General features: G+C 39.2%; 1 protein-coding gene across 14 annotated transcripts in view; it reads left to right on the top strand.

Annotated features, from left to right (window-relative positions):
• The window catches only part of CDK14 (cyclin dependent kinase 14), a 642,291-nt gene that overhangs the window by 489,355 nt on the left and 138,790 nt on the right, over positions 1-14,146 (top strand). For 12 of the 14 annotated variants that reach the window (XR_014066045.1, XR_014066046.1, XR_014066047.1 and 9 more), the window contains one exon: positions 820-868. Coding sequence is in view for 11 of the 14 variants with exons in the window: in XM_081531328.1 (XP_081387454.1) it covers positions 820-868 (49 nt within the window). In the remaining 3 variants the exon portion in view is untranslated. Of the gene's footprint in view, positions 1-819; positions 869-4,422; positions 4,648-14,146 lie in introns of those variants that run through there. The other 2 variants (XM_081531336.1, XM_081531334.1) reach the window with 1 other exon arrangement.

The raw sequence follows: 14,146 nt of genomic DNA on the forward strand, positions 1-14,146 counted from the left end.
TAAGCCAGAAAGAAAAACACCAATACAGTATACTAACACATATATATGGAATTTAGTCAATCGGTAAAGATAACCCTGTATGCGAGACATCAAAAGAGACACAGATAAATAGAACAGAATTATGGACTCTATGGCAGAGGGTGAGGGTGGGATGATATGGGAGAATGGCACTGAAGCATGTAAATTATCATATGTGAAACGAATCGCCAGTCCAGGTTCTATGCATGATACAGGGTGCTCGGGGCTGGTGTACCGGGATGACCCGGAGGGATGGGATGGGGAGGGAGGTGGGAGGGGGGTTCTGGAAGGGGAACACACGTACACCCATGGTGGATTCATGTCAATGTATGGCAAAACCAATACAATATTGTAAAATAAAATAAATAAATAAATTAAAAAATAAATAAATAAAATAAAAATGAACATTTTAAAATGTTAAAAAAAAGAGAGATGTCTTCATTGAGAAAACAGCAGGTTTCACTGGACTGATGTGGCAGTATTCTTCTATAAATCTCCCTATGGTTTGCAGATTTGGAATTTGGATTTCTTTTTTCAACCCAGTTAAAACTTATTCTAAGAAAGAATTACTAGGAAGCCAGGTTATGAAACAAATCACTCTAGACAAAAGGAAACAATGTTTCATTGCTCAAAGTGTTAAGCTCTTCTTGTTTTACTCTTTATAACTGTTTAATCTGAGGTGAAGACCTAGTTTGTCTAGCGTAACTATGGCTAAATCCAACAGTAACTTTTTTTAAAGTTTTTTTTTTTAACATACTGTTTGAAATAAAGACTGTTTATCATTTTTCTTTTTTATTTCAGAACGCTTTACCCTGTACAGCTCTAAAAACCTTAGACAAGCATGGAATAAGTAAGTTTTTCATACAGATTATACTTTATCTCTCTTAATTTTTAAAACTCTCCTGATAAGTTTCTCATGACATTCTTTCATTTGTTCACTCAGTTATCTATTCATCCATTCATTTAGCCATTAGACAGTTATTTAGTCCTATTTGCCAGCCCCCATGTTTCACCTGAGCCAAGCTCTTCTCTGAGCTTGGATTCCCAGAGTGAGATTGTATTTATTGCTTTAGAGTTGTTAATCCTTAAAGTCACTGTGGTCTCTCTTCTTCTAACTAGATTCCAAGAAATGTTTTAGCATCCTTGGATGCTAAAATAATGTTTCTTAAGTACAGTATATCCACTGACTTTCTGATCTGATTAAGGTTGGTGACAACCTTTGAGCTAGATGAAACTGATCTTTCAAATGTTTTCAATTTACCTAATTTTTTTCCCCCTGAGCCTTAATGGGAAGCTAAGTACATGTATCTCTTGGAGTATATGTACACTGTTGATTTAATTTGTATTCTGTCATCAGACCTTGTTGAAATTGTTTTATTGATTGGTTTCAAAATTTGATGACATCTGATGATCTGAGTGTCTCAAGTGATTTAGGGTTTTTTTTTTTATTGCAAGCCAGACTGCTAATAAATCTTTGAAAGTTAGGAAGGAGAGTAATTGAGTCACTCCCATTTGATTGTGAGCATCACATCTCAAGCATTATGTTGGGGGAAAAGGTAACTGGTTCTGCTTTGATTAAGTTAACTATTATTTGTCATAAGAAAATTTCATCTACAGGGAATTTAGGGTTATTGTCTCCCTTTTTACTGTTTTGATATGTTTAATTTTATATGTCATCAATTATGGAAAAAATAGAAACTTTTTATAATTAAAATGCCTTTAATCAATGCAGTCAGTAGAGAACATCAGACAGCTTATTATGAGGAACTCATGGAATGAATACATTAAATTCTTCGGTGGATTCTTTGAAAGATTTGGCAGTTTATTTTGATTAAATTCATACTTAGAAGAACACACCAGTACAATTGTTTTTGTCTAACACAGGGCTTCACATTTCCCATTTGAAGGATCAGTTCTTAATATCTAAACAGAATCTCCCCTGGGAAGCACGCCCTCAGCCGGCTGGGAACATTCTGTGTGTGTTCCTCACCCTTTTAACCTCCTCCACCCTAACTTCACTGATCAGTGGTCTAATGTTTTAATTAAGTGCTTTCATATGCCAGGTGCTATCTTCAGTGTACAGTTCCCATTTTAATTACATCATCAAACACATTTCTCATAATTGCTCACAAGTTTTGACCAACCTGGTAACCACTTTATGAAACAATTCTTGATAAAGCAGCTGAATCTCTTAACTCCATCTCTGAAGTAACAGAAAAACTGGCGAATCTATACAGAGTAGCGTTTGTGGAGACCAGCCTTCAGTTTAGCTAACCCTCCATTTCCTTCCTTCAGAGGGACAGAGCTGAAATGACTTCCAAATTGCCCAGGAAAATAAATGGCAATTTTTATCCACTTAGAGTAGCTGAGAAAGGACAGGGCAGGAAAACAACAAGATTTTCTTGGATACATTTGTTCTGTCATCCTTGGTGTTACAAAGTGGCTCTAACAGCTCAGCAGTATTTCTTCAAATGACAGTGTCCAGAACCAAAGCAGGAAGCAAAGTAGACAGCAATAAAGGAACTTTCTCCCCATCCTGCTCGTATCAGGGAGGAATATCCTTGAGATGCCCAAAGACATTTGCCCCTATGTCTCTCTGATGGGGTGGACCGCATACCCTCCCTTGGCTGGGCATTGGTAAAAAGGGAGGGGCGGACCACTTTGTCCCCTGGCCCTGACATCTTGTTGCCTGTAAGGCAGGGTTTTGTTAGTAGGGAAGAAACAGGAATGTTAGATACAGGCAGTCCATGATAGCTGCCACCATGATTCGAAAATACTGTCTACTGTAGTAAACTAAAGTACATCTAGGTAGAATTTTCTTTAATGCTCAATTACCTTTTCTTCTTCTAAATAAGCCAGTTTTAATATTTTAGTGCATATTCATTCAGACTCCAAAATTGTATATGTTACATGTGATGATATAAACATGCTATTTTATCACATGTTTCATCTCAAAAATAAATACAGTTCTTCTATGTCAAAAGAAGAAAAAGACAGGGAAGGGGAGGGGGAGGGCAATTGATGATGCTGCGTGATGTTAGGTCCACTGTCCTCCTGTGGATGGCACCCCAGCAGCATTTACACCTGACCCACTCCAGTCTCTCATTTTTGCAACTTGTATTCAGCACTACCATCTGTATGCCCAGATGAATGGCCTTTTTTTGTTCAACCGTTCATAGTGACTAGTGGAACGCCTCTCAGAGAAGATACTTTTGTCTATTTACATCACTCTGTCTCAGGAGAAACTAGGTTGTCTCGTGTCTTTCAAAAAGAAAAAAACAATGGAAGTAGTATTCAAGCTTTGCATTGCTTTGCTTCATTCTGACCACCTAAGACCTGATGCTTTCCTTTCTCTGAGAGGTACTGTTCATGTCACAGTTCTTGTTGTCCAGTCGCTAAGATGTGTCTGACTTTGCAACCCCATGAGCTACAGCAAGCTAGGCTCCTCTGTCCTTCACTATTTCCCAGAGTTTGCTCAAACTCATGTCCATTGAGTCGGTGATGCTATCTAATCATTTCATCCTCTGCCGCCCCCTTCTCCTTTAGCCTTCAATCTTTCCCATATAAGGATTTTCTTCCAATGAGGCAGCTCTTTGCATCAGGTGGCCAAAGTATTGGAGCTTCAGCTTCAGCATCAGGTCACAATAGAAGTGATAAACTTCACTGACAAAATTAGGCTGGATAATACTCTGGTATTGCTGCTTTAGAAATTTTGAAAACTGTACATTGTGCTCAATCTCGAATTTTTTCTTAAAAGACGCTAGATTCAGTAAATATGATTTTACTTTTGAGAGCAAATAAGAATTCCTCAGAATATGATTTTTCACAAAATAAGAATGTCGTTTCTCTTTAAGATGTCACTTTAGAAATATTTTTTATTTGCATTTTCTGTGAACATAGGATTTCTATTTTTTCTACTAAAAACAAAGGAAAAATATATTTTTATGTAAAGTCTTTTAAATCATTTGATAGGATTGCAGTTAATATCATTCTTTATTTCTGCAGTCACATATGCCTTTTAAAAAACCTAGAATTAATTCATAGTCGTTTAATAGAGTCCCACCTTTAGATTACTTTAAAAGCATTTTAGGGAAAATATTAAAATTGAGCTTTGAAAGTAATGTTTTAAAATTATAAACATGATATGTTTAGAACCATGCTATTTTCAAATCCCCACAGGTCTTTTTTTGTTGTTGTTGTTGTTGTTGCCTTAAGGGTTTATTTCATAAAACACCAAGAAATAAATTCATCACTAAAAATATTATAAAAATATGATTTTCTGGTATCTGTCGTGTACTGAGCCCTTAAAGTGACACTGTAGCCTCCAACCAATTTGAACCCAATGTGATTTACAGAGAAGTAAGAATTCAGAGATATGAATTATATTATTGATCCTTCCTCCAGGTGGACTTGTGACCTTGTAACCATCATTGACATTTCAATATCTCTGACTTAAGGATGGAGTCTGGATTTGGAAGAATGGCGTTTAAGGACGATTAGGCAAATGCTGGCTTTCTCCCTTGCTGCTAACTAATTTGTTCGTCAACAGCACAGTTACGAAACCAAAGCAGTTGCTAAAGTCTCTTGTTCAGCGGTAATAGGTTCAAAATAAAGTGAACTAATTTGCAAGGACTGCTTTGAATTCAATTTAGACAGGTTAATATAAGATGGGCAGGTTAATAGACAAATGTAAGTCACTGTTCAAAATTAAGAAACAATGTCTTTAAGAATATGTATTAACACAGCTGTTGAAGCTAGTGGATATATTAACCTGCCTAAGACAGTAAGAATTTCTTGAGAAATGAAGCCTTACATCTCTTTGAACAGCTGTAACAAGTGACCCAGTTTATTTTGGGATCAAGTCTGCCCTAGGTAACTCCCATGCAATTCCCTGCTGATTTCATTTATACCAGTGACCAATGGCATAGTTTTATCCTTTGAAAGATTTTTTGAGTATTCTGGTGAAACAATGCAGTGATAGGAGTAAAATATCAAAAGATTCAGCAGATATCTAGACTGAAAAGGATAATATAAAGAAGAAGTCTTAATTATAGGATCGAGAGTAATAAATACATATTAATATAGAAAAGAAGGTCCTTTTATTCCTTCTTGCTGGAATTTTATGATCTATGTGGGTTCTCTCTTGCTTGAAGGGGATTTTGGACTAAAGGGAGACAAATCTCAATTTTATAAATACATGTTCTGTTTTCCAATGGCCTTCAAAACATTCCATTTTATTTCCTTGGAGTTATAAAGACTCCCCCTATTTTTCTTCCAGATCTCTCTATTTATAGTTGTCTGACACTGGCATGCATGTGCAATCAACCAAGAATTCCACCCACTTAAAAGATCTTTTATTATTTTGGCTGGAGAAGAAGCCTTAGTATATATTATCCAGCAAAGTTAAGGGTAGGATTCCAGGAATGCATTTGCTTGTTTTGGAACTTTTTAGCAGCTGAACAATTTTGGAGGTTTGAAAGTAGCAAAAAGAGAACTAAGGATAAACCACCAAGTCAGATTTGGAAAACAAATTTCATGGCTGATAAAGCAAAGCATGTCCACAGACATTGAGCAGGTGTTAGCCAGCCTTTTTCTACCCCCTCCACCCCCAAGCTCTAGTTCTGCTTATAAGCCTGCTAGTTAGTAAGTCCAACTAGATTTCTCCTAAGAATTCAAAAAAAAAAAAACAAAAACGACACTTTAAGATGTGCAGTAAATTCAGAGACATTACAATGAGGATACCCTTACGGAAATGCACAAACAGAGACGATAACATTTACCTGCATGTATTGTCATTTACCAGAAGAGTCGCAAACCCTCATTTAGGAGCTTTAGAAGTGTTTTCTTGCTTGGTCTTCTTAAACCTTCCTTGAATGTTTTATCTAGTTTGATGATCAACTTCCAAAACATATTTTAAAAGTGCCAATGGCTTGCTGGAAAGTTGTGTTCCATGTTCATAAAGCACAATGTATTTAAAATAATATTTAGAGGAGTAACATAAATCTCACTCTGTATATTTATACTGGTGGTTCTCTAGTGTATAGTTCCTATCATATGTTATTGAATTCCATTAAGATATAAGTAGGTGACTTCTCAAGAAAGAAAAGCCCTGTTTTCTACTCTGTCTTATTGTTCGAGGTTGACCTAAAATTTTCTAAAGTAATAATGCATTGCAAAGGAAGTTCAAGCTTTCAATTTCTCTACAATTGCTTAGAAATTTTAGAGGACGGTAAGAACAGTTGTTGACACTAGGAGGAGCAGTTGAGTTGAGCCAGATCTTTGAATCATCTTTCTCCAGTTTCACTTTTTTTTTTTTCTCATTGTTGATCATTTTTGTTATAATTCTATTTACTTCAGAGTAACAGTTTTAATATATTTAGTGCCTGGAGGTTTCTTCTCACCATATTTTCAAAGAAATTGTTCTTTACATCATCCGTCACCTTTTTAGGGATAGGTTCATTAGGGTGACAAGCACTAAAGCAGACGGTAAAGCAGACATTTTGGAATTCCTGTCTCTTCACTCAGAGGATGAGCTGAGCTGCAGTTGTCGGCTGCCCAGCTCTGGGGATTTGAGTCCAGCATAGGAGGCTATGAGGGATGTAGTTCCTCAGCACACCCTTAAAAATGTGATTTTTAACACTTGGACAGTCAAATCCAAGCAGGTCTCTTTTCCTGACCTTGGACACCCACATATGGTATTGTTTGGAAGCCCCTGATCTCACCTGCCTGCTTACAAAAAAAATCACAGTTCAGAGCAGTTTCTGGGGTGATTTATTTTCAGAAGAACGAACCGTTAGTTCAGTTACTGAAAGCATTATGGAGATGTGATGTTTATCTGATCTATTAACCCCCTTGCCACCGAACAGAGAGCAATTCTTCGAGAAAACCAAAGAGTAGATTCTTAAAGGGGGAAAAGGAGGAGGTCCTCAAGTAGGAGATGCCTTCCAGGGTCTGGTGGGAGTCAAAGAAGGCAGCATAAAAGTCTGTCCAAAGATGCACGTTGGAGGCAGGTACCAGGGGGATGAAGAGAAGGCTGTCTAAGTAAAAGCTGGCAAATCTGTCAAAGGCCTAGCCCTGATCACTGATAGTAGCTACAGCATAAATTGATAACATGTGAGATACACCTGGTAAAAAGCCTGACATACATTCACTAATCCATAGTCCTGACTGTGATGGGTAATAAACCGTCAGACATCCCTTTGCAATATAGAATTGGCTATCACATATGTTGTCCCGTCTTCATATTCTTACAACAATATTGGAAGGTAGTCAGGGCAGATATTATCATCTTCACTTTATAGCTTGAAATAAAAAGCATGCTGAGGACAGTCGATCCATGCTATTGAGAGTTACAACTTGGATGGTATGCCCCAGAGTGAATCTTAGGAAATATTGTCATTTTGAAAACCGTGGTATTCAAGCGGGGTTATCACTGCCTGATTTTTTGATTGTTGTTCTCACTATGACTCTGGGTCAGGAGATCTCTTCTGGGGCCTGGGGTCATTCATTCCAGGTCAAGGTTTTCAGCAGTGGGAGAGCGGGGATGGAGTACAGACCTGATTTCCTCTCTCCTAGGGAATAGTGTTTGCAGCAGGCTGACCACCCACACCATAAACAAAGGTGTCTCCTGCGACTGCTGGGTAATGTGCCATTGGCATGAAGGCGGGTTGGTGACAAGCCAAGGGCTGGAGATGAAGGGCCTGCCAGCCACCCACTGAGACCCTGCTGGTGGGATTTGTCGCCCATTCCACACAACTCCCACTGCCCCAGGAAGTTATCTTCTGTCATTTCGTGTCATTGCCAGATTTCTTATCCATGTCTTTCTTTGTGTAGCAAAGAATTCGCTGACATTAACAACCCTTGGTGATGGCCGAGGGCAGGCCCCATGCTGTTTGCTATCTTTCAGAACAGGTTCTTCTTTTCCCTTCTGATAGGCAGAAACCATCCATCTTCTCTTTTACTAATTGGCAGTACGTGCCAGGCTTGGGAGTTGGCAGTAGCCGTTGTTTTTCATCCTTTCAGATTATGTGTTGGACTCTTCATTCAAAAGTACGCACTTCTGGTGCAGCTAAAACCTTCTTTCTCCCATCAGCTTACTAAGGGATAAAACCCAACCACACTTCTGAAACAGCAAAGAGTTTCCAGGAGCAGCTGGGCTGCTCGTTTCCCTGAAAGGAGGACAATAGAATTAGATTTTCTTGAACTGTTCCCAAAGCAGATGCTTGAAGTGTGAACTGAGGAGGTTCTCTGCTTCTCCACAATATAAAATGGTGTATTTGTATTCTGTGGCTGCTGTAGCAAATTACCACAGATTTACTGATGTAAAACACCACAAATGTATTGTCTTCTCTTGGGCAGGAGCCTGGATGGGCTCAGCTGGTTTCTTTGATCTGGGTCTGACAAGGCCAAAATCAAGGTATTGGTAGCTGGTCCCTGTCTCAAGACTCTTGGGGAGAATCTGCTTCCAGACTTATTCAGATAGTTCGCAGGATTTAGTTCCTTATGGTTGTTGGACTGAGGTCCCATTTCCTTTCTGGTTGTCAGTTGGGGACCTCTCCCAGCTCCTGAAGGCCACGTATATTGCTTGTCACCCTGCCACCTCCTTCTTTAAACCAGCATCCGTGCAACGAGTCTTCTCACACTTCAAATCTCTCTCTCTCTTGCCCTTCTGTCCCATCTCTTCTGCCTCCAGGAAGAGAAAGGTCCCTTCTTCTAAACTGTATAATCCAGCTTAACCTTTCTATTTTAAGACCTTAACTGCACCCTCAGGATGGGTCCCTTTTGCTTGAAAAGTAACACATTCACAAGCTTCAGGGATGGATGAGTGAGAGGACATCATTGGGGCCATTCTGCTTTTCATGAGTTGTACTGGGGTTTCCTATTCAGTGGTGAGTTGCGGGGTGAGGCAGAACGGAGAGGGCAAACCCAGCCCTCATCCGGTCAGACACTGCCTGTTTTGCCCAATCTCTGGCTACTCAGGTGACAAGCATAGGCCCCTGACCCTGATGGTTCCATATTGCCTGGTTCACGTTATCTCCGCTCAAAATTATGTATAAGGAAGAGAAGCCTGTTTCCATCCTAGCAAAGAGAATAAAAGAGATTATTCTCAGGAAAGCTCATCATCTCTAAGAAAGTAAAAATTTGGCCTGACATTTCTTTCCCCTCTAGGTCAGTGCTGTCCAGCAGAACCTTCTCCATTGATGAAAATCTGTAATCTGCACTGCCCAGGACAATAGCCATTAGCCCACCGTGGCTACTGAGTACTTGAAATGTGGCTTAGGAACTGAATCTTAAATTTCATTTAAATTTAATTACCGTAAGTCCCCTACATACAAACAAGTTCCATTCTGAGAGCATGTTTGTAAGTCCTATTTGTTTATAAGTCCAACAAAGTCAGCCTAAGTACCCAAGTAACACAATGAGTACTGTACTGTAATTGGTTTATAATACTTTTCACACAAATAATACATAAAAGACAAACGTAAAACATAAAGAGAGCATTTTTAATCTTACAGTATATGGTACCTTGAAAAGTTCAATAGTACAGTACAGCAGCTGGCATACAGGGCACGTTCATGTCTTTGAATGTTTGCAGTGTGAAGGTTTGAATGTAGGAAACTTACTGTACTTTAAATGTAAATAGCCAGCACTGGTAGCTACCAAACTGGGCAACACAGCTGTGGACCAGCATGTAAACTATCCATTTATTTTGGGTGCCCACCAATGTAATTCAAGTGTGGGTGTCTGATGCTTGGAAATTCTCTGCTCAAGAGTCCTTGCATTTTACACTCAAGTGCCTGAGGATCTTGCTTGCTGTGTTTGCTTCTCACCTCTGTCTTTTGTTTGTAAAAACTCTGGGCCTCCCCAGTGAGCAGATGGTAAAGAATCTGCCTGCAATGCAGGAGACCCAGGTTCGATCCCTGGGTCAGGAAGATTCCCTGGAGAAGGGAATGGCAACCCACTTCAGTATTCTTGCCTGGAGGGCTCCGTGGACAGATGATCCTGGTGGGCTACAGTCCATGGGATCACAAAGAGTCAGATATGACTGAGTGGCTAACATTGAGAAGATAATATCTCTGGAGGACCCAATAAGTGTGATAAACCTGCAGAGGGAGTGGTGGAAGTATCAGGAACACCCAGAAGACCTGCCACCCCTCCTTCTGGGACCATGCTCTTCCTCCCTGAGCGCTCTGCCTACTTCAGATGTCTGCATTTCTTTTTCCTTCTCCTGTTCTCTCTCGCTCTTTTCTGTTGGGATCTGCTAGGGATTAGACACACAGCTCTCTACCCTTTTTTGAACTCCCTGAAGAATTCACCTCTTTGCTGTTTTCCCGGCCTCCTTGAACTCCCTCAACTCTGCTCAGAAAATGCAGAAAGGCTCAACTTCCCCTTATCGACATATGAGATGCTATTGAGAGGAGCTCCACCTACTAAATAAACCTCTCATGGGCCCCTGGGGGGACATATGTTAATTCTTTAACTTCAGAACATTGTAAATTACCACATCTGAAGTTAGTCAGAAAGAGACAGATAAATATAGTATTCTAATGCATATATACGGAATCCAGAAAAATGGTACTGAAGAATTTACTTACAGGGCAGCAATGGAGAAACAGACATAGGGAATAGACTTATGGACATGGGGAGAGGGGAGGAGAGGGTGAGATGTATGGAAAGAGTAACATGGAAACTTACATTACCATAAATAGACAGCCAGTGGGAATTTGCTGTATGGCTCAGGAAACTCAAACAGGGGCTCTGTATCAACCTAGAAGGGTGGGATGGGGAGGCAGATGGGAGAGAGCTTCAAAAGGGAGGAGGTATATGTATACCTATGGCTGATTCATGTTGAGGTTTGACAGAAAACAACAAAATTCTGTAAAGCAATTATCCTTCAATAAAAAAATAAAAATAAATTAAAAAGCCTAAAAAAAACTTTTTCTATTAAATTGGAAAATTACATTGATACATTTTCAAAATGTTAAATCAGTTTTACTTTTTGGAATAAAACTACCTTGGTGTTGAAAGAAAAAAAAGTGCAACATTTTTAAGCGTGAACAGAAATGTAGAAAATTTTATTGCTCTTCACTTATTAAAAATCGCTGGCTTTGAGATCCCTTTCCTCAGCACTAATTTTTTCATTTTGCTTTTGATTAAGCAAATATTTATGAATTTAGTGAATCGTCAGCCTCAAAATTAATATGAGTGTAAGTTGTCACTGGAAAAGATTATTTGAACAACAGTGTCATCTCTTGTATCCACTGTCACTCACTTCACACTTGACCTTGGTTGATTTTCATGAAAATTAGAATTGGACAAGGGACTCAATCATTTGTGAGGACAAGGGGCCCCCCTCATCCTTTGGGGAGACTTCTATAAAACTGGGGCTCAACTTCCCCTCATTGTGAAGAGACTGTTAATAGACTGTTCATGTTGACAAGTACATCTGACATCTGCTCAGCAGCCAGTGGTCCTACTGATCCTGTAAAAATACAGTCAATAAATATTGTTGATACAAATCAAAAAAGAACAGAAAAGAGGAAAGATGCCCATGAAAGCTCATTATTGGTGCAAATGGCCAGAAAGCACTTGAAAGCCACATAAGCTTTGGAATGGTAGGGGCCAAGTTTCAGTCTTAGGTCTACTTCTGACCCATGTAGCATTCAGGAAGCTCACCAGCCAGTCTGAGCCCCAGATTTTCGGTCCTTAAGACCCTTGGCAGGATTACATTCCACCTCCGCCCCACTTCTGTTTTTCAGCATGGCCTGCCCTCTCCTGCCAGTCCGAGTGTTTCATTCATTTCAAGATAAGTAATTGTCCTTGAAAATGAGTACCACTGCTATAAAGGGTCCTCAGATATCTGGAATATTCCCTCTGCCTTTCTAGATCTATATGCTGAATTTCTTGGACACCAGATAATTTTTTAAAAATACTTCTTATGTAGGAACAAGAGTCCTCTTCCCCAGCAGTTCCTTCCTAAGAGTGATATGTTAGCAAATAGCATTGTACATAATTCATGGAAAACTGTGATTTACCCTAAGTCTTGAAACTCATCTTATTAGACAGTGTTCCTAATTAAATTGAAAGAAGCCCCATAGACAAGCACTGTTACCAAGTTCAAAGCATCTTTTAGACCTCTTCCGTACATGTACGTGAACTCTGTACATAAGCTGATGGGTAAGCCTGAACCAGTTATATAGAACCTGGGTGTCCACTTGACCTGAAGGTTTCATTTGTGAGACTCAAAGTAATTATTCTTATTGACTGCAGCTCCTAAATGGGGAAGACTTATGTTTAGAAACACAAAGAATAAAGGCTGGGAGCATGGCTTTAGTTTGGTTCACCTGTCATCACTGACAATCAAATGGGTAGGGGACACCAAAGGAAACTGCCTTTTTCTTTCAGACACTGAGCCAAGTCCATACCCCAAGGCACAAGTCCCATGTTATTTGTTGTATCCGTCATGGGAGTGACTTTAACAACAGATTTTATTTTGTCTTTCACAAAAACAATAAAGATACACAAAAAAGCCTTAAACACACATATATACAATCTGCAGGTCAATTATTTTTTGTCTTATCTGAAAGAGCATTTTTAGATCATTTCCACATTTTGGGAATATCAGAAAAATCCAGTGGTGATTTAAAATGAAAGTCTCAGTGAGTATGTATGTGTGTGTTTGTTATTACTTACCCTGACTATAAATTAGATATATATGAATAGAAATATTAACACAAAGGGATCGATATTCTGGCCCTCACTGCATTATTAGCCAGCATATCTTTGTGTATCTGTATGTGGATTCTCTGCTGGTCCTCAGCTGAATTTAATCCCTCAAGACTTGATATACAAACATAGTGCCAAATAGAGAACTTCCCTTAAATTATTCAAATCTCCCCATAAGTGATTTCCCACTCTTCCTGCAATGGAAAACATTTGATCATAAATTCAATTAAATCAGCCATCATCTTTGTGATGTTTGTCCAGCTAAATCCTTTAGTGAATAAACCAATAAACATACCAGCTGTGTGTGTGTGTGTGTGTGTGTGTGTGTGTGTGTGTGTGTGTTTATGGCATGATCGTTGGGGAAGAATTGATTTGAAGTCAAGAGGAAGAGTACTCATTTCTTAGGCCAGATTTTGACCACTTTACTGCAGCCAAGGTTTAAAATTAAACTCTTAGCAGGGATAAAATCACGTACACTCCTTAAATTCATTGGCTTTAATTCCCCATCTCGGGGCCTTGTTTTAATATAGTAAGTTTCATATCAAAACTAGATATACTTTGGAGATGTTAATTAAAATGGTCATACCACACCAATCATTTTTCTTCCTCTTACTTCATACTCTCCCCTCCCTAGTTGAAACAGAGGAAACATGAATGTTGACATGCTTTTAAATTTCTCCAGGAAAATGCCATTATAGGACTACAGTGCTATTTATGATTTCTCATATTTATGTCAGCTGAAGAGGTAAGGTTTATTGTTGTTGTTCAATTGCCCAGTCGTATCCAACTCTTTGCGACCCCCTCATGTCCATTACATCAGTGATCTCATCCTCTGATGCCCTCTTTTCCTTCTGCCCTTAATCTTTCCCAGAATCAGGGGCTTTTACAATGAGTTTTCCATTCGCATCAGATGGCCAAAATACTGGAGCTGCAGCATGAAGCTCTAAGGTTTATTTGAGGTTTATAAAAAATGTTGGTTGCTTCTCATCTTTATCCTAAAGCCTTTTGGACAATAGATGTAGTCAACCACCTCCCTTCTTTTTCAGTATATGTTACTGCTGATCCTATTAATTTGGATAGAACTGACCTTTATTTATGCATTATCTTTGAAAAATTTGGAAGTGAAAGTATTAATTGTTTGGTCGTGTCTATCTCTTTGTGACCCCATGGACTGACCAGGCTCCTCTGTCCATGGGATTCTCCAGGCGTGAATACTGGAGTGGGTTGCCATGCCCTCCTCAAGGAAAATCTTCCCAACCCAGGGATCGAACCCGGGTCACCTGCTTTGCAGGCAGAGTCTTTACTTTCTGAGCCACCAGGGAAGCCAGTGCATTATCTTTACATATGTGTATATTCTTGTGGCCTCTAGGGGGCAGCATGTTCTGGGAGGAAAAAAAAAAAG

This window comes from Giraffa tippelskirchi, chromosome 10 (genome assembly GCF_054371585.1).
Source record: "Giraffa tippelskirchi isolate mGirTip1 chromosome 10, T2T-mGirTip1v1.2.pri, whole genome shotgun sequence".
Taxonomy (NCBI): domain Eukaryota; kingdom Metazoa; phylum Chordata; class Mammalia; order Artiodactyla; family Giraffidae; genus Giraffa; species Giraffa tippelskirchi.